Below are 27219 nucleotides of genomic sequence, written 5' to 3'. Positions count from 1 at the left end.
GCCATTCAGCTCATCGAGTCTGCACACAATCCCACACAGGCCCTATCCCCTTAACCTCATGCATTTACCCTAGTTAGTCCCCTGACAGCAAGGTGCAATTTAGTATGGCCAATCCACCTAACCCGCTCATCTTTGGACTGTGGGAGGAAACCGGAGCACCCGGAGGAAACCCACGCAGACATAAGGAGAATGTGCAAACTCCACATAGACAGTGACCCAAGCCGGGAATCGAACCCGGGTTCCTGGAGCTGTGAGGCCGCAGTGCCTAACCACTGTGCCACCGTGCCGCCTCAGATTTTAAAACATCGACCAAGAAAGTAGATTTCGTAGGATCTTGTAGCACAGGTGGCGGTCATTTGGTCCATCGTTCTTGTGCCGATTCTTTGAAAGAGCTATCCAATTAATCCCACTCCGCTGCTCTTTGCCCACAACCCAGCAAATGTTTCCTTTTCGTGGAGTAACCTGTGGCCATTGCCCAGGTTTGTTTGCGAAGAATGATCAATTAGCTGAAATTCCAGGGGGCTGTCTGCATGCGCCTGCCAGCTATGCTCCTCGCATGAGCCACGACAGCTAGGAACAGACAGCTGCAATTAGAGTGGACAAAGTGAAAAAGGATAAAAGGATGGACATGAAGAATGATGATTAAAGGGAGCAGTGTGCTCCATCTTTTGCCGTTTATTTACAAAGAGCTACCAATTATACTTTGAGTTGAAGTGGAAAGAGAAGATATCTCACTTGACAATGACACAGACATCACAAAGTAAACTTAACAGGCTTTCGTCTAAAGCGACAGATATCAATTTTCTTTTTTCACTCATACCCTGAGGCAGCACAATCCTCGAAGGATGGCTTTACACAGGTTCTGGTCACTTTAAGTAACTGGCTTGCATCAAAAATCTGAGTGTGAGCCTCCATGCTGAGTGATAGCAGGCTGTTACTGATACAGATATGAAAATTGACTAATGAAATGTTCACGTCAGTGGCTCATCTCATGCTGAACTGAAACTTGGCCCCCTCCCTGCACATCACTAGACAACGAAGGATGTCAGTTAGGTGATCTATAATTACAACACGAAGTCTCACAACACCAGGTTCAAGTCCAACAGGTTTATTTGATAGCACGAGCTTTAACTTGATGTTGTGAGACTTCTCACTGTGCCTACCCCAGTCCAATGCCAGCATCTCCACATTATAACTACAACAGCAGCCTCCTGATGCCTGTGTCGACATAACAAAGGTACTGGATCTGACATGCACAGCACTACAAATACTGATGAGACCTGCAGGGTGTTTAATCAGAGAAACATGAGTGCAGCATTTGTACTTAATGATTTTGATGCCCATTAAATCGGTTTTACAGAGCAAGTGTTCCTACACTGGGCAATCAGCTGCTTTGACAGCAATTTCCAAACACATGGAGGAACTGAAACTTTAACTTGAACAATTACATAACTCTTTGAATGCTGTGGTTAAGAAGAAATGTGGAGATGCCGGCGTTGGACTGGGAGAGGCACAGTTAGAAGTCTCACAACAACAAGTTAAAGTCCAACAGGTTTATTTGGTAGCACAAGCTTTCGGAGCACTGCCCCTTCATCAGGTGAGTGAAGAGTTGGGTTCACAAACAGGGCATATATAGACACAAACTCGATTACAAGATAATGGTTAGAATGCGAGTCTTAATAGGTGATCAAGTCTTTACAGGTGCAGACAATGTGAGTGGAGAGAGGGTGAAGCACAGGTTGAAGAGGTGTGAATTGTCTCAAGCCAGGACAGTTAGTGAGATTTTACAAGCCTAGGCAAGTAGTGGAGGTTACAGGTAGTGTGACATGAACCCAAAATCCCGGTGGAGGCCGTCCTCATGTGCGCGGAACTTGGCTATCAGTTTCTGCTCGGCGATTCTGCATTGTCATGTGTCTTGAAGGCTGCCTTGGAGAACGCTTCCCCAAAGATCAGAGGCTGAATGCCCTTGACTGCTGAAGTGTTCCCCGACAGGAAGGGAACACTCCTGCCTGGTGATTGTCGAATGGTGTCCATTCATCAACAAGAGGAAAGGGTGCCCATAATTCATACAGAGGAATATACTAAGCCACATTGCATACAATACTTCGTGTAGACCCAAAAGCCACTATAATTTAGCAAAGTTTATCAGGTGAGAAATCGACACCCATTTTCCCTTGCTCGTCATACCATGGATCCTTAGTAGGTTCCAAATAGAAATGCAACTCAAAACCATCTTGTAAAAACAATATGTGATCAGAATAAAAAATCTTAACTCAGAATCTTGACACTTCTTTGTCAGAAATGTCCCACGTACGATTTTTTTTTTCGAATGTCTTCTGTGAAACTGCAGATGTTTGGGCAGAGCAGAATCTCACTAACTGCAATGAGACAATATTTGTCCCGTTTTTAGTGGCAGTGTTTGAAGAAAAAATGCTTTCCAAAAGTACTTGTTGTTCTTATTTGAAGAACACAATAAGATTTTTAATGGCCACCTGAACAAGCAGTTACTCATCGATTTAACATCTCCCTCATTTGAAGGATAGCACTATTAACAATAAAGCACACCTTCACCACTGCACTCGTAGAGGAAGCATAGAATTCCAACGGTGCAGAAGGCGGCTATTCAGCCCATTGAGTCTGCACCGACTCTCTGACACAGCATCTGACCCTATCCCCGTAACCCCAAGTATTCACCCCACTAATTCCCCTAACATACACATCTTGGGACACTAAGGGGCAAATTAGCACGGCCAATCCACTTAACCCGCACATCTTTGGACTGTGGGAGGAAACCGGAGCACCGGGAGGAAACCCACGCAGATACAGGGAGAATGTGCAAACTCCACACAGACAGTCACCCAAGGTTGGAATCGAACCCGGATCCCTGGTACTGTGAGGCAGCAGTGCTAACCGCTGTGCTACCATGCCACACTGCCATGTCAGTTAGAGTGTGTGTTTAAGTGAGGCTAGAACTCGCACTCTTCTAGTTCAAAGCAAACTAGATCACCAGGAGAATACAAAATATAGAAAGGCTGTTTTCATTGTGTGAAGTATTCTATCCAAAATTTATCACTGCAGAACATTTGAAGAAAATATATTTTCAGAAATAAACTTCAAGGTTCAGTGGATGTGCACAAGCACACCTATTTATTTCATTAAAGCAGACTCCAAATGTATCTCAACGATGGCAAATGAGACAAAATGAAAACACAATTGCCCAGTGCCAGAAATGAATTAGTGATGTTAGAGGATTTTAGTCATTTTTTAAGATTACATGGCCTAAATCTGGATGTCAGCAATCCTGAATTCCACGGGCAAAGTTTTGATGTGGATTTGCAGGCAGTGGAGGGGGTGATGTTCCGAGTGACCTTCCCCGACCTGTCTGCAATTTTAACAATCAATGTCCATTTATGGGCTACTTTGCACCTGGTTTTGGGACTGGCTGGAGGAGTTTTAGGGCAGCGGGGGCAGCTCAAGAGGTCACTCTACTCAGGTCTTGGGTGGGAAGGTGGGGAGCACTTCCCTCAAGGGCCCCCTTTACAATTTCAATGCCACCACTTTCCCCACGGCATCCCTCCCCAACCCCCTCTCCACCCCATCCTAATGTCTTCACTCGGTGGATATTCCCTCCGATCACCCGTCCCCACCCACAAAAGAACATTACTTTATATACTGTAGTGGTACAGCCATCTTACTAAAGTATTAACTATGTGGAAAGCAAAATGCAAATGTTTTCAATTTAATATTGAACATGAAAATGATACAAGCATGTCCTTGTATACATGTGACTTGTCAGACCACGAGCAAAATTATAGCGAGAAAAACATACAAACATGTGAAATAGGAACAGAAGTAGGCCATTCATGGTGCCTGTTCCACCATTGAATAAGATCATGGTTGATTTGTTTGTGTTAAGTTCCATATCCCTCATTTCCCCAATAACCTGTGATTCTCTGCCTTGAAAATATTTGGTGAGCCCACTTCCACCGTCTTTTGAGGCAGTGCTTTAACTGTGCACACTTTTAGAACTTTGCCCCTTGCTCTAGACTCACCCACGTGAGGAAACATCCTCTCAATGTCCACTTTGTCAATACTGTGCAGGATCTTATGTACTTCAAAGAATCCCTACAGTATAGGAGGCGGCCATTTGGCCCATCAAGTCTGTACCGACCATCCAGGCACTATTCCTGTACCCCATACATTTACCCTGCTAATCCCCCTGACACTAGGGTCAATTTAGCATGGCCAATCAACCTAACCCACACATCTTTGGACAGTGGGAGGAAACCCACGCAGACACGGGGAGAATGTGCAAACTCCACACAGACAGTGACCGAGGCCAGAATTGAACCTGGGTCCTGGGCGTTGTGAGGTAGCAGTGATAACCATTGTGCCACCGTGCTGCCCCCTCCACACAAAACATTACTTGAGATACAGTAGCGGTAGAAACATCTTACTATTAACTAAGTATTAATTATGTGGAAAGAAAAATGTTACAGTAAATGCTTTCAATTTAATATTGAATATGAACATGATACAAGCATGTCCTTGTATACATATATATGTATCCATAGGATATACATATACATATTGTATACATATGACTTATCAGACCACAAGCAAAATTATAGTTGTACAATATTTCATACAAACGTGCAAAATCAAGTCACCCCTCAGGCTTCTAAACTCTAGTGGAAACAAGCTCAGCCTTTCCAACCTACCCTCATAAGACATGTTTGGGACAAGTGTGTAAACTAGGCAATTGTACAAATGGACAGACTTTAGGTATTTTCATTATTATAAATACCTAGAGAAGTGTTTTTAAAACATCACAAGTTAAGTGCATGTAATAAGCCTTCAAAGGCTGAAGTCCCTTCACCAAAATCCCTTTATTTACAAACTCTAACAGCAGTACATAGAGTGCTAGCAGTCTATCTCCAGAGGTGTCAGAGGAACTGACATTCCCCGGTTAAGTACAAGGCAAGGATTCTCTGATTGGCCCATCAATTGGATCTTAATCAGGGAGTTCATACTCCAATAGGCCAACCCCAATGGCCTGATTGAAGTCATTACACTGCACAAGCAGAGAAATTTATGTCCAGCAGTATACTTACAGTCACGTCTTGAAACTGCAGACGAATTGTGGGTCCAGAGGGCTGGGGCCTGTTGCTGATTTCCAAGATGGTTCTCAGCAGCACACCTAACAAACTGTCCACAAGCATGTCCACCTCTTCCAAAACAGTTGCTTCCTGAATAGCAATAAAAATAAATTGCAACATTTGTCAAATAAATTCACAGAGTAGTCACAGCACCGATATAGATAGGCCATTTGGAAGGAGCGAGTCTCTTTAAAATAAATAAGGTTTTGCCAACTTTACGTTTCAAAATGTTGGCTGATGCAAGCTGGCCTTGTCTCTGTAACAAGCTATTAAATTCAATGCTTGCTGAATGATGAAGAGCTCCAGTAGAGCTGGCTGCAAAGTCCCAACTGCATTGTGTTGTCTTAAAAACAGTTTTTACAATATTGTTGTACAAGATGTGCTTTAATGTGTTTCCCATCAATAAATGCTTCACTTATTTTTGAAAGCGGGATTGCACACAAATCATTTTTGCAAGGGGGAAATAATACATTGAATTAAAGGCCCTATTCTATTTCATTAGTATCCAGTGATTGCCCACATTTGTGTGAAGCTAAGAAGAGGAGATGTATGGACAGCAATAGCATGATTAGCAATCAGCAGCCATTGTTATCATCGTCCAGTATTCTCTCCAGTATAATATTCACTGTCGATAGCAAAAACTTTCACACTACCTCAGTGACAAATGGTATTCCCACATCCTTGTATTTCTTCGATGCAGAGTCAGTTAGCTCAGTTGGCTGGACAGCTGGTTCGTGATGCAGAGCAATGCCAACAGTGTGGGTTCAATTCCCGTACGGGCTGAGGTTATTCATGATGGCCCCACCTTCTCAACCTTACTCCTCGCCCGTGGTGTGGTGGTCCTCAGGTTAAATCACCACCAGTCAGCCTACGATCATTTGGGACTTTACGTTTTATTTCTCAGATACTTGTACAATAATAGACTAGAAATTGATGTCGAGGGATGCACACGATTGATTTAAAGTGGCTTGGTTTTGTTCTCCAATGATCAGTAACCGTAAATATGGTTTAAAGAATTGGCTTATTTGCAGAAAAAGTGGGTTAATATAAAGCTTTTGTTGTGAACTGGAACTTTTCCATTTCAGAAATATCTTTTAATGTTCCAGTTAAAGTTCTATCCTTGTTAGAGAAGAGGTTCAAATCTTACATGAGAAATCCCCATACTATATTACCAATCATAAACAACATTGAACTGCTCAAGGGTGCTTGTGGTTTACTGTAACCTCTCATTTAATACAATTGGCCCTTCAAGCCAAATTTAACAGTCTTTGCTTTCCTTTTTTTAAAACATTAAGGCCCCAAGGATCCACAGGAAGGGTATCTTGAGTATTAGCTGTACCCATCTAGGATTTTGATTGTTGGCCCTGCCAAAATGTGTGGGGCGTGGAGCAGGTTAGAAATTTATCTATCTTTGCTACACCAAGGGGTATATCTGGGCAAACTCCACATGGTCCTGGGGCCACAACTAGGAAAAAAAGAATGTTGGTGATCACGCAGTTTCCTCCTTTAGAAAAACAATCATGCCAAATTGTTGGAGGTCAGGGTCTTGACTCCAATTTGGAACTGCAAGTGTGCTTGATATCTTCCAGTAGGCTGGATGGTTTCATAGAATCCCTACAGTACAGAAAGAGACCATTCGGCCCATCGAGTCTGTACCGACCACGTCCCACCCAGGCCCTATCCCCATAACCCCACATACTTACCCTGCTAATCCTCCTGACACGGAGGTCAATTTCACATGGACAATCAGCCTAACCCACACATCTTTGGACTGTGGGAGGAAACCAGAGCACCCGGAGAAAACTCACGCAAACATGGGGAGAAAGTGCAAACTCCACACAGACAGTGACCCGAGGCCGGAATTGAACCCAGGTCCCTGGCGTTGTGAGGCAGCAGTGCTAACCAGTGTGCCACTGCGCCACCCCATTTGTCTAAAATGCCAAGTTGAAGGAGGCCTCAACTTCTGAATTTCCAGTCTGCCTCCAACCCAAAACAAAAAGAGCCTTCCAAGGAGTTGATGAAGGCTACATTTTCAAAAGATTATCCCTGAAACTTGCCTATATATCCTGACGTGTTAAAGTCCTGGCTTAATTTGGAGCCGCTCAATGAATTGTATTGGTTTTTCTCAAAGCAACTACGGAATTTTGGGGCCCGGTATTTTCCCATAATCTTGCCCAAAAACTCCACACAAAAACAATTTTTTGGTCAGGTTCAGTCTGGACAAGATAATTATGTAGGACAGTAAATTTATTGAATTATTCATCTGTTAAATACAGAATTACACAGTAAACAATGCTCCCAGGGACCCAACAGCAACAAGCTGAAGACAATAAACCCTATCTTCAACATCATTTCAATCACAAGATATTACAATTTCACCACTAACATACTTAGGAGTGTTAGGAACTATTCTGAATCTTATAAATACGATTTTACCATTGTTTCAGTTATTGTAGTCATGTGTTTCTTTAACAGTGGATGGGGAGGGGGATACAGAGATAGATAGTGGATGGGCAATAAAGACATGTGAAAGGAAACGGTCATGGTGGGGAAAGATTTGCAGATGACAGTGAATGAAGGAAAAGGTACAACGTTAGCAGCAAATGAAAGGGGGACAAAGGATAGTAGAGTCACCATTGGAAAGGGTTATTTGTAAAGTTAATTCATGGGTCAATTTGTTACAAACACAAGCTATTTAATCAGATCCCAATTTATTTTTTAAATAATTTGTGTCAACCCAGATGACAGAGATCGATCAAAGAGTTTGATTGCAAATCAGAAGTAGCAATGGATTATTTACATAAATTGAGTGGGAGCATTTTACATTTATAATTTGAAGGCAATAAAGGCATTAGGGCTGGTCAGTGAGCTGGAGATAACAGATATGAAGGTAAACATGGAGGGGAAAATATTGATGAACTCACATGGGCAAGTGAATATGGTTAATTAATTACAATTGCAGTTAATGGCCTTGGGAGAATTTGGTGCAGATTCATTGGTTGGTAACTGGTTAAGTCAATAGAGAGGATAAATAAATCATCGATTACAATTTAACTAATTGTCCCAGAAGGATGTTAATCCATGTCCACTGAACTAGGTTTAGACAGAGCTAATGGGATTGCTTCAAAAGCCAATTGATCCCAGAATTCTAGGCAGATTCTTGGCAAGGATATTTTTTCATTTATCTAAAATTATTGACAGAGTAAGATGAAAAAGGATTGTCCAATGGGCAAGTAAAGCAATAGCGGAGTATCATGTGTACGTGGCAAATCAAAGTAGATATGCACTGATGTATGGTAGTCATTTGGAGAGGAACCAAGCCAACTTCAGAGTCAATACACAATGTGTTTTGCCAACAGGCTCAGATGAAGTGAACTAATTATCTCAAAGTCACATGTGCAAGAGATTTCTGGGACAGGCTAAAGCAAGTATCAGGCCAAAAAAATGTCTCATTCAAGGAAATTGGATAGGTACTTGAGGGGATGAAACTGGCAGAACTAAAGAGATAGAGCAAGGGATGGGACTAACCGGATTACTCTGCAGAGAGCTTGCATGGACTCAATGGGCCGAACGGCTTCCTTTGATGCCATAAGATTGGTTCACACAGAGACAGTGGCTGGGCAAAGCCACATAATCAATGGGTTGGCAAAGGTTTGTGGGGGGAGTCAATGATAGTGACTTTAGTTTTCCCAATGTTTTACCTGGACAAAATTGCAACAGGTTACACCTGCCTGCATGTGCTGAAGAGAAAAAGGCTTCAAATAGCAGAAACTGTGATGAAGACTGGCAACAATTGGAAAAGTGAAAGCACTGTAACTTAGTTAAATAAAAACTGATAAATGTCGTTTCAAAGTGAGGGTTATTTCTTTTAAAACGCAAATCCGTAACCTGACTCAGTCTCTCTCAAATACTCACAGTGCTGTCTTTCTTGATCAGACAAAACATTGTGCTCAGGATGAGTGCACACATGATTAGATCCTTCTGTTCTTGCAGATGCATGTGGAGATGGTGTAGAACCACAGGAAGGAGAATGCAGCGGGAATCTGGAATATAGATGGACAGTGAAGAATGGTATCAATCAAAATAGCGTCATGACACTGTACTGTGATTGAAAATTTCAACTCTGTCCCCTGTAACAACATTTTTTTCTCAGCCAAACATTTGCTGCTGTGCTGGTGCAAAATTTGGCTTCATCCCTTGAAAATCCAATTTATTTTTTCTCTTCTTTGACCTACGTTATTGATAAGATTTCTTCCCAGGTTGCTCAAAAGAAAATCCTCATATATGGAACTGCTATATTTCTCACACAGGAGGACAGGTTCATTTTCTGAACATCACTTGATCCACTCCCTATATTACAGTCCCAAGAAATCAGTTAAGTTTTCCAGAGCCTAGATTTACATATTTAAGGAGCACAGGATTCAATGTCAACATTTACATGTTTGAGGGACAACAGCCCTCTCACTATACATAAGGGGAAGACTAATACAAACCTGGCATAAGACTTTCAAGAATTTTAACTATTTCCCTCCAATTCCTACCATTTGTCTGACAAAACTAATGCTCCAGTTCACTAAGAAGTTTAACAACACCAGGTTACATCTTTTGGATGATCTTTTGAACAAACCTCTTACTGTGTTTACCCCAGTCCAACGCCGGCATCTCCACATCATGGCTCCAGTTCAGCCCAGAGGGAGTGCTGTCCTGTCAGAGATGCCACATTTCACATTAGAAATTAAGCTAATGCTCCATCTGTCATCCTAGTGTATGTAAAAGATTCCATGGCATTATTTTGTAGAAGGGGTAGGGCAGGGAGTTTACCCATGTCCAGGCCAAAATTTATCCTTCAACCAACATCACCAGAAACAGATTACTTGGCCACCTTGTCATGAATGTTTGCACAAGCTCACTGTGTACGCAACTGATGCATCTTACTAACAGCAGCATTAACATTTCAAAAGTACTTCATTGACTGCGAAGCTCTTTGGATGGCTTGAGATGGTGAAAGATTGTTCTTGTATAATTGGCACTGGACTGCCAAAGGATCAAACAATTCTCTCACTAGACCTCCAGGAAACGAATGTCTCCCCTTCTGCTCCCTGACAAATAATTATTATTTAACATATTATTAATTGAATGCAAATTATCATATTTTTCAATTTATCTCAAAGTCCAATCACAGATATCTCCATAGCACTACCAGAAATATGGAATTCGCAGTCGAGAAATGTACGCAAAGAAAGTTAATTTACCCTTCGTGAACTCTCTCTCAAAACAATGTGAATTGTTTAGCTGTCAGCACATCGGCCTAAATTTTCCCAGTTCAGGCACCACTGTGTTTTCTAATTTAGTTTAGCTTAGCATTTATAGAAGCTGAAATTTCAGCTGAGGCAAATACCCAAGTCTTCTCCAGCAATTATCATGATAGCAGCCACTGTAGCTGCAACAACTCCACTTTTATTGGACACTGGGAAGCAGAACATTTTTACTTTATATAATGATATAAGATATTTATAAATGGGATCCCATTTTGAATGGTCACAGAGCAAAGCCAAAATCTTCCCTGCAAAAAAAAACGTTTAATAGAATTGCAAGGAGGCAGTAACGTGAAGTTGAAGTTTTGCTTGTTTGAGCGAGTTCATAGAATAGAATCCCGAGAGTGCAGAAGGAGACCATTCAGCCCATCGAGTCTGAATCCCACCCAGGTCCTATCTTTGTAACTCCGCATAATCCTCATTACACTAAGGGGCAACCCCACCCAGACCTGTTCTCCGTAACCCCAAGTATTTACCCCTCTAATCCCCCTAACCTACCCATTTTGGGACACTAAGGGGCAATTCAACATGGCCAATCCACCTAACCGGCACATCTTTGGAGTGTTTATCAGTCGAAAATTTCAAGTGCACCCCTTGACTGCCGCAGATCACAGAACACACTGGTGGAATGATGTGTTCACGTGGTGCCATTTGAAATGTCACTACACAGACTTATGTCAATTTCCCAGGTCAGACTGTGCTGTGGGCCACTACTTGCACTGCCACAGAGTTTCTCATTGGCACTACTGAAGAAATCCAAATGGATTGTGCAGGTAGTGCTGTCCCTGTAAACCAACATATTCTGTATTTAAGAAATGCTACACGAACAATCTCCCCCGTAACCCCCCATTCCCCAATTCCTTGTCTGCATTAAAGAAAAAATGGCAGGCTGAGCTAGTTTTTAAACTGAAACATATTTCTCAAATCTTTCAGACGATATTTACTTCAACTAGCACCAACTCAAATGAGACTATTGCGTTCTGTTGCTTATGGATCACTTTTGTCAACGACACACATTTCTAACCCTATTGAATTTCACTTTTCATCACAGTCACTCAATGCCTTTGAGTTGTTACGTGGTAATGAAATAATCCTATAGGAAGAAAGTTTTTTCATTCTAAATGTCACTAAAATGTCAGCACAAAGTCCAAGTCCATTCATAAATATAAGTCAACATAATGTCAAAATTTCCATGCTAAGTCATATGCAGCTCCTGTGTAAAATACTTTTATATGTCTGGCAATTCTGTAGTATTGCTTTGCTCACCAATAGTTTGGGGATACAGGATGGGGAGCAGGGAATGTGACATGGGACCAGGTAGTGAAGAATTTCGACCCAGGGTAGAAATGTCAATTACTAGAGGACATACATTTAAGGAAAAAGGGGGAAAGTTTAAAGGAGCTGTGAGGGGCAAGTTTTTTTTTACACAGAGGGTGTTAAGTGTCTGGAATGCACAGCCACAGGAGTATTTTTTTTGGAGATGATTTGATTTGATTTATTGTCACATGTATTGATGTACAGTGAAAAGTATTGTTCTTGCATGCTATACAGACAAAGCATATTGTTCATACAGTACATAGGGGAGATGGAGAGGAGAGGATGCAGAATGTAGTGTTGTAGTCATAGCTAGGGTATAGAGAAAGATCAACTTAATATAAGGTAGGTCCATTCAAAATCTGATGGCAGCAGGAAAGAAGTTGTTTTTGAGTCAGTTGATACGTGTTCTCAGACTTATGTATCTTTTTCCCAATGGAAGAAGGTGGAAGAGAGAATGTCTGGGGTGCGGAGGATTATTGATTATGCTGGCTGTTTTTCCAAGTTAGCGGGAAGTGTAGTTGGAGTCAATGGATGGGAGGCTGGTTTGCATGATGGACTGGGCTACGTTTACAATCTTTTGTAGTTTCATGCAGTAGAAACAGATACATTAGCAATGTTTAAGAGCTATCTTGACAGATATATGAATGGGCAGGGAATAGAGGGATATCAACTGCGTAAAGGCAAAAGGTCTTTAATTTAGAAAGGCATCATGTGTTGGCATAGGCTTGGTGGGCAGAAGGGCTTGTTCCTGTGCTGTACTTTTCTTTGTTCTTTATAATGTGGAAGTTAAAATGCAAAGAAACCCGATTTAAAAGAGGGATGGATGGAATACTGACATAAAAACAGAAAATGCTGGCAGGTTTGGTAGCATCTGTGGAGAAACAGAGTTAATGGGTGGGATTTTCCAGCCATGCGTGCCTCAAGACTGGAAATTCCCACTCAAGGTCAACAGACCTTTAAATGGTCCGCAGAATTTTCTGTCCCTCCGTTACGATTCCCACGGCAGGCAGGATCAGAGAATTTCTCTCAATGTTTCACATCTACATGACTCTTAAGTCATACAGACTCATAACGTTAACTCTGTTTCTCTCTCCACAGATGCTGCCAGACCTACTGAGATTTTCCAGCATTTTTCATTTTTGTTTCAGATTTTCCAGCATATGCAGTATTCTGCTTTTCTAGATGGAATACTGTCAGCTTCCTGTGATTTGACAATTGGAAATGGTAAACTCTGGTGCATCCCTGTGGCTATAGACAAAAATGCACACTAGGTTGAGGCTGGAGTGGAAATTAGCAAGAGGTTTTGAATAGAGCGTTTTTGCTCTTCAATTACTGAACCTTGCAAGCTATGAGCTTACATTGTTTTTCCTGTGCAAGTTACAGCAGATGTAATTGGAAAGCTAATTCATGGTCCGTTGCTTTGTCAATCATGAAATCCTGGTGTATTATGCCTCACTTCCTCCCACACAAAATGGGTTGGTCGTCTTTAGATTCATAGGAAAATACAAGGCCAGGAAAGACAATTTCAATGTATCTCATTGGTCACAGAATTTTAAAAAAGGATACATGGTTCAATGCCCATTTCACTCAATTGATATTCTCGTGAAAGAGCTGTCTAATGTAGAAGTTGACATCAGTAAATTTGTCATCCTCTAAGGCAGTCGCTACCAAACACATTCACTTTGATCTACGCGAGTTAATTTGTTGATTGAACCATCTACCTAAATTCTAAGCTTCATCAAAGGGCCATCTCTTGGTCACAGCTCTTCCATAACCTCAGCCAACAACCCTTTGCTCCTTAATACTCTCTTCCTCCAACTCCAGCCCCATTCCTATCTCCTATCTAGGTCCCTCTTAGGCAGTCATGCTCGCAGATGTTTAGGTTCCAGAGACTGAAACTTAGAACTTTAGATTTTCTTCCTTTTACCTCTCCCCCACCTATTTTGAGAACAGTCATACAATGATTGGATCAAGCTTTTGGCCATTTCTCATCTCCCTTCCTGGCTGAACATGTTCCCTTAACAATCTTGGATACCTCAAACAGAACCTTTCTCTTCTGTAATTCCTCTTTGGCCCTTGGATTGCGGATGCCAGGTGTTGTGCCCCTTACTTTGTGTTATGATGTTTTCCCTGCAATATGGCAAACAATAAAACATACACTACTCCAGAAGGGAATGGAATGCTGCCCCAGCAGGATTTTTAAATTTGATTTGGTTTATTATTGTTGCATGTATTAGTATAGAGTGAAAAGTATTGTTTCTTGCATGCTATACAGACAAAGCATACCGTACATAGAGAAGGAAAGAAGAGGGTGCAGAATGTCATGTTACAGTCATAACTAGGCTGGGCTTCATTCACGACCCTTTGTAGTTTCTTGCGGTCTTGGGCAGAGCAGGAGCCATACCAAGCTGTGATACAACTGGAAAGAATGCTTTCTATGGTGCATCTGTAAAAGTCTAGATAATCTGGATAAGGACCATATTTTGCGATTTATGTTCTTTCCTCATGTTTTACAACCCAAGATCCTATCTGTCTTTTGTAGCACTGCTGCACATTGCATGGATGACTTAAAAATCTATCCACAGATAGATCCACAGTCCAGTCTTTCTCCTGCAATGTATCCCAAAAACTAACACCACTTACTGAGCCTATAGTTACTAGCTTTATTCTGCTTTAGTATCTTGTTGAAATTGAATATTATTTTCCATTTCTTAACTCAAAGTCTCAATTTAGCCAAATCTCTCTGCAATTGTTCACCTGAAGTGTAGCTTGCAAATAAATCCCTTGCACCACCCCATCCCCCACCATTTTATAAGACCATAAAACCATAAGACATAGGAGCAGAAATAGGCCATTCAGCCCATCGAGTCTGCTCCGCCATTCAATCATGGCTGATATTTTTCTCATCCCCATTCTCCTGCCTTTTCCCCTTAACCCCTGATCCCCTTATTAATCAAGAACTTATCTATCTCTGTCTGAAAGACATTCATTGACCTGGCCTCCACAGCCTTCTGTGGCCAAGTGTTCCACAGATACACCACTCTCTGGCTGGAGAACTTCCTCCTCATCTCTGTTTTAAAGGATCGTCCCTTTAGCCTGAGGTTGTGCCCTCTGGTTCTAGTTTTTCCTACCAGTGGAAACATCCTCTCCATATCCACTCTATCCAGGCCTCGCAGTATCCTGTAAGTTTCAATAAGGTCCGTGTTCATCCTTCTAAACTCCAGTGAATACAGACCCAGAGTCCTCAACTCATACGACAAGCTCTTCTTCCAGGGATCATTCTTGTGAACCTCCTCTTGACACTCTCCAAGGCCAGAACATCCTTCCTTAGATACAGGGCCCAAAACAGCTCACAATACTCAAAATGGGGTCTGACCAGAGCCTTATACAGCCTCAGTAGTACACCCCTCCTCTTGTATTCTAGCCCTCTTGACATGAATACTAACATTGCATTTGCCTTCCTAACTGCCGACTGAACCTGCATGTTAACCTGAAGAGAATCTTGAACAAGGACTCCCAAGTTTCTGATTCCCTAAGCATTTCCCCATTTAGGAAATAGTCTATGCCTCCATTCCTCCTTCCAAAGTGCATAACCTCACACTTTTCCACATTGTATTCCATCTGCCACTTCTTTGCTCATTCTCCTAACCTGTCCAAGTCCTTCTGCAGCTCCCCGCTTCCTCAATACTACCTGTCCCTCTACACATCTTTGTATCATCTGCAAACTTAGCAACAGTGCCTTCAGGTCTTTTCTCCAAATCGTTAATATATATTGTGAAAAGTTGTGGTCCCAGCACTGACCCCTGAGGCACACCACTAGTCACCAGCTGCCATCCTGAAAAAATCCCCTTTATCTCCACTCTCTGCCTTCTGCCAGTCAGCCAATCCTCTATCCATGCCAGGATCTTAGCCTTAACACCATGGGCACTTAACTTATTTAACAGCGGCACCTTGTCAAAGGCCTTTTGGAAATCTAATTAAATCATGTCCACTGGTTCTCCTTTATCTAACTTCCTTGTTACCTTCTCAAAGAACTCGAACAGATTTGTCAGACATGACCTCCCCTTGACAAAGCCGTGCTGTCTCAGTCCTATTTTATCATGCACTTCCAAGTACTCTGTGATCTCATCTTTAATAATGGACTCTAAAATCTTGCCAACAACTGAAGTCAGGCTAACCGGCCTATAATTTCCCTTCTGCTGCCTCCCTTCCTTCTTAAACATTAGCTACTTTCCAGTCCTCTGGGACCCTCCCTGCCTCCAGTGATTGCTGAAAGATCACCACCAATGCCTCCACAATTTCCTCAGTTATCTCTTTCAGAACCCTGGAGTGTTTTCTATCCGGTCCAGGTGACCTATCCACCTTCAGACCTTTCAGTTTCCCCAGAACTTTCTCCTTAGTGATGGCCATTACACTCATCTGTGCCCCCTGATTCTCCTGGAGCTCTGGCATCTCACTGGTGTCTTCCACCGTGAAGACTGATGCAAAGTAACTATTCAGTTCCTCTGACATTTCTTTGTTTCCTATTATTACTTCTCCAGCCTCATTTTCCAGTGGTCGGCACGGTAGCACAGTGGTTAGCACTGCTGCTTCACAGCTCCAGGGACCTGGGTTCAATTCCCGGCTTAGGTCACTGTCTGTGTGGAGTTTGCACATTCTCCTCGTGTCTGCGTGGATTTCCTCCGGGTGCTCCGGTTTCCTCCCACATTCCAAAGATGTGCGGGTTAGGTTGATTGGCCATGCTTAAATTGCCCCTTAGTGTCCTGAGATGTGTAGGTTAGAGGGATTAGTGGGCAAAATATGTAGGGATATGGGGGTAGGGCCTGGGTGGGATTGTGGTCGGTGCAGACTCGATGGGCCGAATGGCCTTTTTCTGTACTGTAGGGTTTCTATGATTTCTATGGTCCAATGTCGATTGTTGCCTCTCTCTTACCTTTTATATGTTGAAAAAAAACTTTTCCTATCTTCTTTTATATTACTAGCCAGCTTACACTCATATTTCATCTTCTCCCCCTTTATTGTTTTTTTAGTTGTCCTCTGCTTGCTTTTAAAGGCTTTCCAATACTCTGGCTTCCCACTAATCCTCGCCACTTTGTATGCTTTTTCTTTTGCTTTTATGTTATTAGCAACTTCAGGACATTCAGTTTCTAATGCAGAATCTGATAGCAAGTATTTCAGCACTATGACCCTGCATAATCACTTCCTGATACAGCTCCATAGGTAAGCACTCCTTCTCCTTCGACAGAGTTGGTTGCCAATTCACTTCATTAACTAGCCATCGAACCTATGTTTGTGTGTTCTTTCTTTCGAAATGATGGACCAATCTCCTGCTGGTAGCCTCCTGTCAAAAAAACTAGCTGAAGCCCAAATAAACAATATCCTTAGAGTTCTCTTGATACATAAGCTCCAAGGCTCCTTGAAGAATTCTAACCAGTTTGCCAAGCATTATTCTCAGTTCATATAGCCATGGTGAGTTGCCATACTTTTCCTGATGTTTCACACTGCCCTTGTTGGATACCATTATTTCTGACACAACAGGTGTTAGGCTTAGCAGTTTATCTTTTTTTTCTGTTTTTTGATGGTACATGGCATATTGCCTTCTCCTCAATCCTTTAGTAGAACTATCAGTTCCAATGCTTTTCCGATGATCCTCACAAGAACTTGATTAACTCAGTCAATCGTCGCCTTCTGTATTCATGTAGGTTCCTCACTGAGCCCCAGGATCTGATCATCTTTCGAATGCCTTCCATATTTCTATCAGAAGGATAGCCGGTGTATCTACATTTTGGTGATTGTAGTACTGAGTGTTTATGAAGTCATCTTTGGTACATCCTGAAGAGTTGTCGCCTACTTGTTTGAGTCGAAAGAGGGATTGATATGCAGAGGGAAAAATTGTTGGAGAGATCTTAAACACCAATGACCATAAGAGTAAGTTTAATAATTTTGTTCTTGATTATAATTTAAGTGATTATTATGTTAGAAGTCTCATCTTGAGTGCTACATCCTCAGGTTATTCACAACATGGCAGCCAAAAGGATTTTTCTTAAATTAGTGTTTTAATTAGTTCCCTTTTGCCTCCTTGCTGGGTGTTTTATTAGCAGCTGTTTGGTAATTTCAGATTTTTTTGATTGGTAGCCTTCATAGCCAATTACTACCTGCTTGTTGGTAGGCTTCTTATCTTTTCAACTGTGGAGAGCTGTTTCAGCTGTGCTTTATGTAATGTGAATGGAAACAAGTCACTTTGAAACATTTTCCCTCTGGCTCAATGCCAAATGGGGAACAAAAGAGAACATGAATTTGGTTCCTTGAATCAATCATTCATTCACAGATTTGTTCATTGACTCTTTAGGTCTGGAGTGGAATAACATTCTTTTATTTCTGATCCAATGACATTTCCCATTCCAAATACAAAATGAATCAAGGTGCCAACATAACATTCTGGCAGACATGCCCAGTCTACTGATCAGCAATAAAGAATGCATTAAATAAACAAATACAGATATACCATTCCAACCTCCACAGCATTCTGGTTTTAGTAAACAATGAACAACTCGTAGCTCAAAAAAACACTTGGATTTGTCCAGTTCCCTACATCCTAAGTACACCTCAGAACACTGCACAACTGTGGCAGCATTACATAACATCTACAACATGCAGGAACTTCTTCAACACCACCTTCCAAACTCTCATTCCTTCTTGCCTAGAAGAACAAGCCGTGGGAACACCACCTGTTTCCCTCTGTGATCACCTCCATGACTTGCATGGGGAATCACTGATTGACCTCCCTGTTGAATACAAGTTCCCTGGGGATTGGTAATTAACTAACTAGGTGGAGCTCGTATACCAAACCCTGTATAAAGCAGGCCCGAGGGGGTCCATTATCCCAGTTGTGTTCACCACAGCTTTGTGGTTTTTGCTTTATTTTGTACAATAAAGCACTGTTCCTTTACAGCCGACTCCTGGAGTTATTATACCCTCCAAGTCACTCACCAGTCTGACCGTGGAATATATCACTGTTTCTTCATCATGGCTAGATTAAGATCCTGAAACAGTCTCTCTTACAGTATGTTGGGGGTACTTACAACACCACAGACTGCAGCAGTTCAAGAAAGCAGCTCACAATCACCTGCTCAAGGGGTATCAGGGTTGGGCAATAAATGCTCGCCTTGCTATTGATGCATCCATCTCATGAACAAATAAAAATATACAATTACTTTTCAAGTGCAGCCATTATTATGTGAGCAACCACAGCAATCTCTACACAGTGACTTATTTTTAAGTAAGGTTGACTGAAGGAGACAATCTGCAGCTCGCTGGCAGTTTTTTTTATTCGTGGCGTAGGGCCTGTTACATCCATTGAACCAGGTTGACAGACCTTCAGTTAAACATTTCAGTTGAAAAATGGCATCTTGGACATTGCAGCACTCCCCGAGTACTGCACTGAAGTATTAACTTAGATAACATACTCCAAGTCCTGGAGTTTCTAACAAGTAAAAAATGAAACAACCAAGCTGACAATAATGCCCTTGCATTGGGATGTTGTCTGAAACCCAGTGGTGTTGCCCCAAATCAAAAGAAATCTTCCTCCATCTGTTGCACAGTTTATGAAAGAAGCCAACACAGGCTGAATAGCCTCCCTCTGTGCTGTATTACACTTCAGTAAGAAGTTTCACAACAACAGATGAAAGTCCAATACTTTTATTTGGAATCACGAGCTTTCGGAGCGCTGCTCCTTCATCAGGTGAGTGGAGAGGTAGGTTTACAAACACGACATATATAGGCAAAGACACAATTGCAAGATAATTACAAATTGGAATGCGAGTCTTTACAGGAGTCTTTACCTGTAAAGAGTCTTTACCTATTGCTTGTCTGTCTGTTTCTCCGCACATGTAACCTTTGTCTCTTCCAAAAGAAAGAAATTAAAAACTATGCTTGCTTCCATAATTCCAGCCACTAAACCGAACTGACTTGATTCTTAACCACTACTCAGTGCTGACTGCTTTGTCAATTGTAAAACATCTAGTGCGAGAGTGAAATCAAGCAAAATCTAATAGCATTTCAGAGCGAACAAGTGTTCTTCAATGTCTGCTCTCGAGACCCACACAGTTCACTGCCTTTCCTTTTAAAAATCTATTTGAAAAGAAATAAGCTGACTCAAATCCTGTCAAGTGCTTGACCGAAAAGACCAAAAACATGAGAGTTCGTCAACCGTGCGCATGCTGTGCACAGAAGACACTGTCAAAATGTTCTTGGGCAGGAAGAAATGGCCAAAGTTCTTGGCAGTAGCTCAAAAACACCAATGTAAGAATTAAGGAGGGAGTTGAAGTGGCAGTCTATTAGCATGAACTAGATTTACTTAGATCCTTTGGTTTCAGCTGCCTCTCTGATCCATGAGTTTGCCTTGCAATGAAGTATGGCATATGGCTGGCACCTGTGTGCCATGTGGATCGGCATTATTATTGTCACCACAAGGATAAAGCAGTCATGGAAAGTCACAATATTTGCACTCTTGTGCAGCATGGCGGCACAGTGGTTAGCACTGCTGTCTCACAGCGCCAGGGACCAGAGTTCAATTCTGGTCTTGGGGGTGGCTGTCTGTGTAGAGTTTGCACATTCTTCCTGTGTCTGCGTGGGTTTCCTCTGGGTTTCTCCCAAAGTCCAAAGATGTGCAAGTTAGGTTGATTGGCCATGCTAAATTGTCCCTTAGTGTTAGGAGTATTAACAGCATAACTGTGTGAGGTGAAGGGGATAGGGCCTGGGTGGGATTGTTGCATGCAGGCTTGATGGGCTGAATGGCCTCCTTTTGCACTGTAGGGGTTCTATGATTCCGTGAATAGTAGCTGGAAAGTTGCAGATTTGGTAATTATGCGTTTACTACATGGTGGCATAGCATTAGTATGTTTAATTGTTACATTTACAACTACTGAATGATATACAAAACAGGACAGAAAATTACTTTTAATGTTGGAACTTCTGAAAAATAAATAAACTTTGCAGTTGCAATTTAGGTTCTTCAAAAAGCTTTTAAGTTCCTTCCTATTCTCCATATACAAGTTACCTTCCTGAAAAGAAAATACATATACAGTTCCATTGGTTAGAATCCTATCTCGAATCATAGACTTCCTACAGTGCAGGAGGACGACATTCGGCCCATCGAGTCTGCACCGACTCTCTGACAGAGTATCTTATTCAGGCCCAACCCCCATTCTAACCCCGCAACCCACTCAATAGAGGGGACAGCACGGTGGCACAGTGGTTAGCACTGCTGCCTCACAGCGCCAGGGACCCGGGTTTGATTCCCGACTTGGGTCTGTGGTGAGTTTGCACGTTCTCCCCTGTGACTGCGTGGGTTTCCTCCGAGTGCTCTGGTTTCCTCCCATAGTCCAAAGCTGTGCAGATTAGGCGAAGAAGGTTAGGCATCCGGAGGAAGCCCACGCAGAAACTGAAGAACGTGCAAACTCCATGTTGTGAAAGTGCCATAAAATCTTCCGAGGATCATAACCTTTAACATTAAACAGAGATCTTTTGATCCGATAAAAATCTGCAGCAACCAACTCTGGAATTGCATACATTTATCAACAAATATAGGCAGTGCAAGGAACATTGGAGAAAAGTAGGATTAACGCAATAGCATAACCAACAACCATCTCCTCTTACCAGGATTAGCAAACAGTTGGCTCTCCACTGTTTTAGCAATGCACTGGAGTTTGACAGCTTCCAATGAATATTCCACATGCAGGACATCTGGCATGCTGCGCAAGGTGTCTCTTACCAGGTTTGCCACTTCTCGCACATCTATCAGTTTCAGCAGCTCTGAGTACACAGCTGGAAAAGAGCTCAGGAACACAGCCTGGTGAGGACAAAGAAAACGGAGTCAACAACTGGAACTGAAAGTTGATACCAACTGTCAAATTGGAGTGATGGGAAGAGCAGGAGAAGCAACATTTGCTCATACACTACCTCCTCACTTCCCGTTGTCCGTAGCCACCAAATATTCCTTCTAGGTAAAACAGCAATCAACTTGGGATTCATTAGGTAGCGTAGCACAATTGTTACTATACCGGCAACTATTTTTCATTTTGTTCGATTTTCTTCTTTGTTCGTATACCGTATTCACTGTTCGTGACATAGGGGGCGATTGTTTGGGTGGGGGGGGGGGGTGTGGGGGGAGGTTCCCTGATGTCTGTGGGGGAGGGAAAGGGCCTTCCATTGCACTGAGAGATCAGGGTGCCCTTACAAAATGGCGTCCACACGCTTTGAAGCACGTGTTTACCACCCCTCCCAGGACTGGCGTGAACTTTCTACTCTCCAAAAAAGTGACAGGATGGGGGTGGACTGCGCCTGAGAGACCAATGCAGATCAATCCATTATCCGCACCACCTTGAAGATTTTTGAAGGGGGGGGGAGGTAGAATTCCGTCTACTCTGGGGAGACCGAGCATAGATCAGGTGATTGCTTTGCTGACCATTTCAATGCAACCTGCAAGAATGACCTAGAGCTTCCGGGTGCCATTTGAATTTCCATCTCACTTTGGTGTCCTCTGCCTCCTACTGCTTCAAGGAAGCTCAACAGAGGTTGGCCAATCAGCGCTTAGTCTTTTGTTTTGTCTCTTTACAGCCTTCCAGACTCAACATCAAGTGCAGCTATTTCTGACCATCATTACTGCCCCCGTGTATTGAACCACAGGTCTTGAGAATGTTTATGCTGTTGTCATTCACGGCTCCTCCAAACTCATCTCTTGTTTTTCACTTGCCCCGTTACTGCTTCTTTTATCCAGCACCACCATCCCTCTTATCATTTATCTCCTCTTCCCTGCCACCATATCGTAAACCTTCCCCTTTTGCTCTTTGCCTCCATCCTCAGCCTGCCCCACTGAGCATTTCCAGGATGTTCTGTTTCTACTTCAGATCTCCAGCGCCAGTTGTATTTTGGTGAGACAACCTGCATCACAGAATGCTGATAATTTGTTATGGCAGTGTTTGAGCATTCCCTCAAAAATTAAGAATTCATGTGCTGAAAGAACAAAATGGGATGAATTTCCCCAGCCCAGTGATGGCAGGAAAATAGTGAGGAGCTGCATTGGAAAGGCTCCAGCACACATTCCCACATTGTCAAAACTTCCCCCATGAGTAGGCAGTAACCCGAATTGACTGCCCGCACCACTGGTCCAATAAGGTGAATGGTGGAGCCATAGGCTCTGTGCTCCAAAGAGGGGGCCACCGATAGAAAAGGCCACACCTGTATCCCAAAGGAGAAATTTCCCCTCCAGCTCAAGGGGCTTAAAGGCATTGCCTTTAATAATTTTAACTTCAAGCATAAACCTCCAACGGACACCTCCATGTAGAGACACCCACCGTCCTAGGTGGGGCTGCCAAGGCTTCAGAAATGCCAGCCTGCCTACCTGACATCTTCGAGAGGATGGTGAATGAGGAGGCTGCCAAGATTGCCGTCAGGTGCACCAGTCTGCAGGGGCTCAGGTTCCCCCATTTGGGATTGACAGGGGAAGCAATGGCTGAGTGGTATTATCACTAGACCATGAATCCAGAAACTCAGCTAATGTTCTGGGGACCCTGGATTCTTATCCCGCCACGGCAGATAGTGGAATTTGAATTCAATAAAAATGATCTGGAATTAAGACTCTACTGATGACCATGAAACCATTGCCGATTGTCGGGAAAACCCATCTGGTTCACTTTAGGGAAGAAAATCTGCCATCCTTACCTGATCTGACCTACATGCAATGTGGTTTTCTCTCAGCTGCCCTCGGGCAACAAGGGATGGGCAATAAATGCTGGCCAGCCAGCAACGCCCATGTCCCACGAATGAATAAAAAAAGAAATTCAGCCCAATTATTCCCTTTACCTATGGTATTTCTCAAATGCAAGCAACATTAGTTTCAAAATTTACCAATCTTTTCAAATGATTGATAAATAATGAAAAAAAAAGTGTCAATGTGCAAGATGCCACTATCTAATTAATATACATTTTTATATTGAAATAATATCAAAGCATAAATATTGGAAGTTTCTTCTTTGACCTTTCACAAACAAAGGCAGCATTCAAGCCTTCACCTGAAGATGCTCAAGATTTTATATCAAGATTGAAGGGCAAATATATCCTCGAGACTTAAAAGGATGCACATCTTGAATTTAGCACCAGAATAACGGTTTGGAAGTGATACTGATCTTTTACGATAATGTAAAACAAGAGTTTGTGAATCAACAGCTGTTTTTCACTTTGTTCGATTTTCCTCTCCCCTGACTTCAGTGCAAAAGAATATTCAGTGAGGGAGAAATGAGCGACAAGTTTGCCCATTATATCTTCTTGGCATTTCTAAGGGGCCGCACAGTGGCTAGCATTGCTGCCTCACAGCGCCAGGGACCCGGGTTCAATTCTGGCCTCGGGTCACTGTCTGTGTGAAGTTTTCACGTTCTCCCCGTGTCTGCGTGGGTTTCCTCCGGCTGCTCCAGTTTCCTCCCACAGTCCAAAAATGTGCGGGTTAGGTTGATTGGCCATGCTAAATTGCTCCTTAGTGTTAGGGGGGGGATGTTAAGGGCATTAGTAGGGTAAATATGTGGGGTCACGGGGATGGACCCTGGGTGGGATTGTTATCGGTGCAGCCTCGATGGGCCGAATGGCCTCCTTCTGTGCCATATTCTCTGACTCTATGACCATTCCTGGCTTGGGTCACTGTGTGTAGTCTGCACGTTATCCCCGAGTCTGCATGAGTTTCTTCAGGCTGCTCCGGTTTCCTCCCATAGTCTGAAAGTCTGGTTAGGTGCATTGGTCATGCTGAATTCTCCTGCAGTGTACCCAAACAGGTGCCGGAGTGTGGTGACTAGGGGGTTTTCACAGTAACTTCATTGCAGCGTTAACGTAAGCCTACTTGTGACAATAAAAAATAAACTTTAAAAAGTTTGGGAGCATCACTTTTATATTGTTACCCATTTTGCGCAACCAACAACTTTTTTTGTAGAGATCTGTGTGTCAGTGAATTACACCAAGATTTCCTGGGAATCTCTTTTGCATTGCCAACACATTGGAATAATCATAAAACAAATGGAAATCAGTGAAGACAATCAGAGCCTGAGGAAAATACGGAGTTTACAGAAGGAAGAAAAGGGTTAAATCATTCTTGTGATTCTAATGTGGTAAAAGTCAGCATAAGGCCACACATTTTACCACAGGTTTTCACCACATTCTGAATCAACCACGCTCCAAACCCCAGACTGCCATGAGCCACGTCAAGGATGTTCCGGGAATCCTTCAACATTTTCGAACCTAATTTTATTTTTGCAACAGCATAGAAAATATTACTAATTTACTTACCTCCAAATTAAGAATATGTTCATCGACTGATTTAAACGACTCACCTGAGTGAGACAGCACAGCCAGAGAGTCACCTACAATGCTTTCTCTTCCTGTTCCTGCAACGTGACCTTTGATGTCCCCAAGGATCTATTTCAGCTCCATCTTATTTCTCATCTGCATGTGACCTCTTGGCAACATCCTCCAAAAATGTCAGTTTCTACATATACCCTGATGGCATCTATCGCTAACTCACCATAACCTCCCTCAGCCCCTCCACCGTCTCAAAGTTTTCAGACTGCTTCTCCAGCATCAAGGCAGGACGAACAGAAATGTCTTCCAACAACATATTGGGAGGACCAATGTCATCATCTTTAATCCCCACCACAAACTCTATTCCCTAAACACCAACTCTGTCCCTATCCTTGGCAACTGTCTCAGATTTTTCACAACCTTGGTGTCAATATTTGACCATGAGATGAGCCTTCAACACATGTGTGTGTTACTAAGATCAACCATTTCCACCTCGGAATCATTGCCTCTGCCCCTACTTCTGAACTTGCATCCATGCCTTTATTACCCCTAGACTTGCCTTACCCAATGTAATCCTAGCCAGCTTCCTACATTCTACCCTCTGCAAATTTGTCATCCAAAACACTGTTCTTGCATCACTGTGCGGATCACCCATTCACCCTTCACTTCTGTGCTCAATGACCTACAGTAGCTGATTAAGCAATGCCTTGATTTTAAAAACGGTCACTTTTTTTAAAAGTAGCTCTCCATGGCCCTGCCCCTCCCTTTCTGCAATCTCCTCTAACCCTCCAAGATATCTGTGCTCCTCCAATTATGGTCTTTTTAGCATCTGTAATGTTTATTTTTTCACCACTGATAGGTGTCCTGTCAGTTGCCTAGGCCCCAAGCTCTGGCATTCCCTCTGACCTCTTTACCGCTCTTTCCGCCTTTTAGACACTCCTTAAAATCTATCTCTTTGACCAAGCTTTAGATCAGCTCATCTGTAATGGTGACAAATTTTGTTTCTTTGAAACATAAAGTGTGCTTACTACATTAAAGGCATTGTATTAATAAAACTTGTAGATATTCACCTGAGTCTGTGTAATGATGGAAGATCCCTGGCTATCAATGGAGAGGAAGTATCGCACTGACTGGAATAGTTCATAAATGCTACTTCGAAATTCTTCTTCATTCTGCCCACCAGTTGCAAGAGTGTAAAGGCTCCGGGAATGAATTATATATTTAAATATATATTCCTGTGCCTAGAATTGGAATTGGACAATTATTAAATGCATGGTTGTGAAATGACTGGAGTTACTTGATCTATTGCATTTGGAAACTATCAAAGTCAACAACAAAAAGCACGTGGTTCACTCTACAGCAATAATAGGCTTATGTTATTTTAGTATTACTTTTAAAATTTTCAGTTGTTTTATGGAACTCCCTTATTGTGTAGAGCGAACATCTTTTTCAAAGTATTCATCATAATGAGTCAATTAGCTCAGTTGGCTAGACGACTGATTCGTGATGCAGAGTGACGCCAACAGTGCAGGTTCAATTCCCGTACAGGCTGAGGTTATTCATGAAGACCCCACCTTCTCAACCTAGCCTGAGGTGTGGGGATCCTCAGGTTAAAATCACCTCAAAGGAGAGAGCAGCCTATGGTCATCTGGGACTATGGAGACTTTACCTTCTAATCTTTACAGTTCTCCATTATTCATATCTTGAATGGTTACGTCTAATAAACTAGCGGATAGCCAGTTATGGTATACAAGCCCTTCAAAAGTGAAAACGTTCTTCAAATTGTACAGTGGGTCAGTTTAAGCTGGACTTGTTATGGATTTAGTCATGGTACACAGAAGCCAATCCCAATGCATTGGTGGTGAGCCATGGCTATAACCAACTCAAAATAAATTAGCCCTTAAACCTTTCCACTCTGGCTCAATACCTGTATCATTAGGTCACTGAAACTCTCAACACAAGGAAATTAATTTTAATAGTTCAATATCAATTTTGGAACATTCCTACCAAAGGTTCTCTACCCTATTATTTAAACCCCTGCCAGAATTCACTGAAGGAATTGGGCTTGAAATTACTATTGGAAATGC

General features: G+C 42.4%; 1 protein-coding gene across 1 annotated transcript in view; it reads right to left on the bottom strand.

Moving 5' to 3' along the window:
* Positions 1 to 27219, bottom strand: part of LOC144499054 (dedicator of cytokinesis protein 4-like) — a 386914-nt gene that overhangs the window by 132430 nt on the left and 227265 nt on the right. The window contains exons 22-25 of the mRNA XM_078221109.1: positions 26203 to 26373; positions 21449 to 21641; positions 9075 to 9202; positions 5115 to 5249 (exon numbers count right to left, since the gene is read on the bottom strand). Coding sequence (XP_078077235.1) covers positions 5115 to 5249; positions 9075 to 9202; positions 21449 to 21641; positions 26203 to 26373 — 627 coding nt within the window. The remainder of the gene's footprint in view (positions 1 to 5114; positions 5250 to 9074; positions 9203 to 21448; positions 21642 to 26202; positions 26374 to 27219) is intronic.

This window comes from Mustelus asterias, chromosome 9, assembly GCF_964213995.1.
Source record: "Mustelus asterias chromosome 9, sMusAst1.hap1.1, whole genome shotgun sequence".
NCBI classification, from domain to species: domain Eukaryota; kingdom Metazoa; phylum Chordata; class Chondrichthyes; order Carcharhiniformes; family Triakidae; genus Mustelus; species Mustelus asterias.
This window is presented reverse-complemented; position numbering and strand designations above follow the sequence as displayed.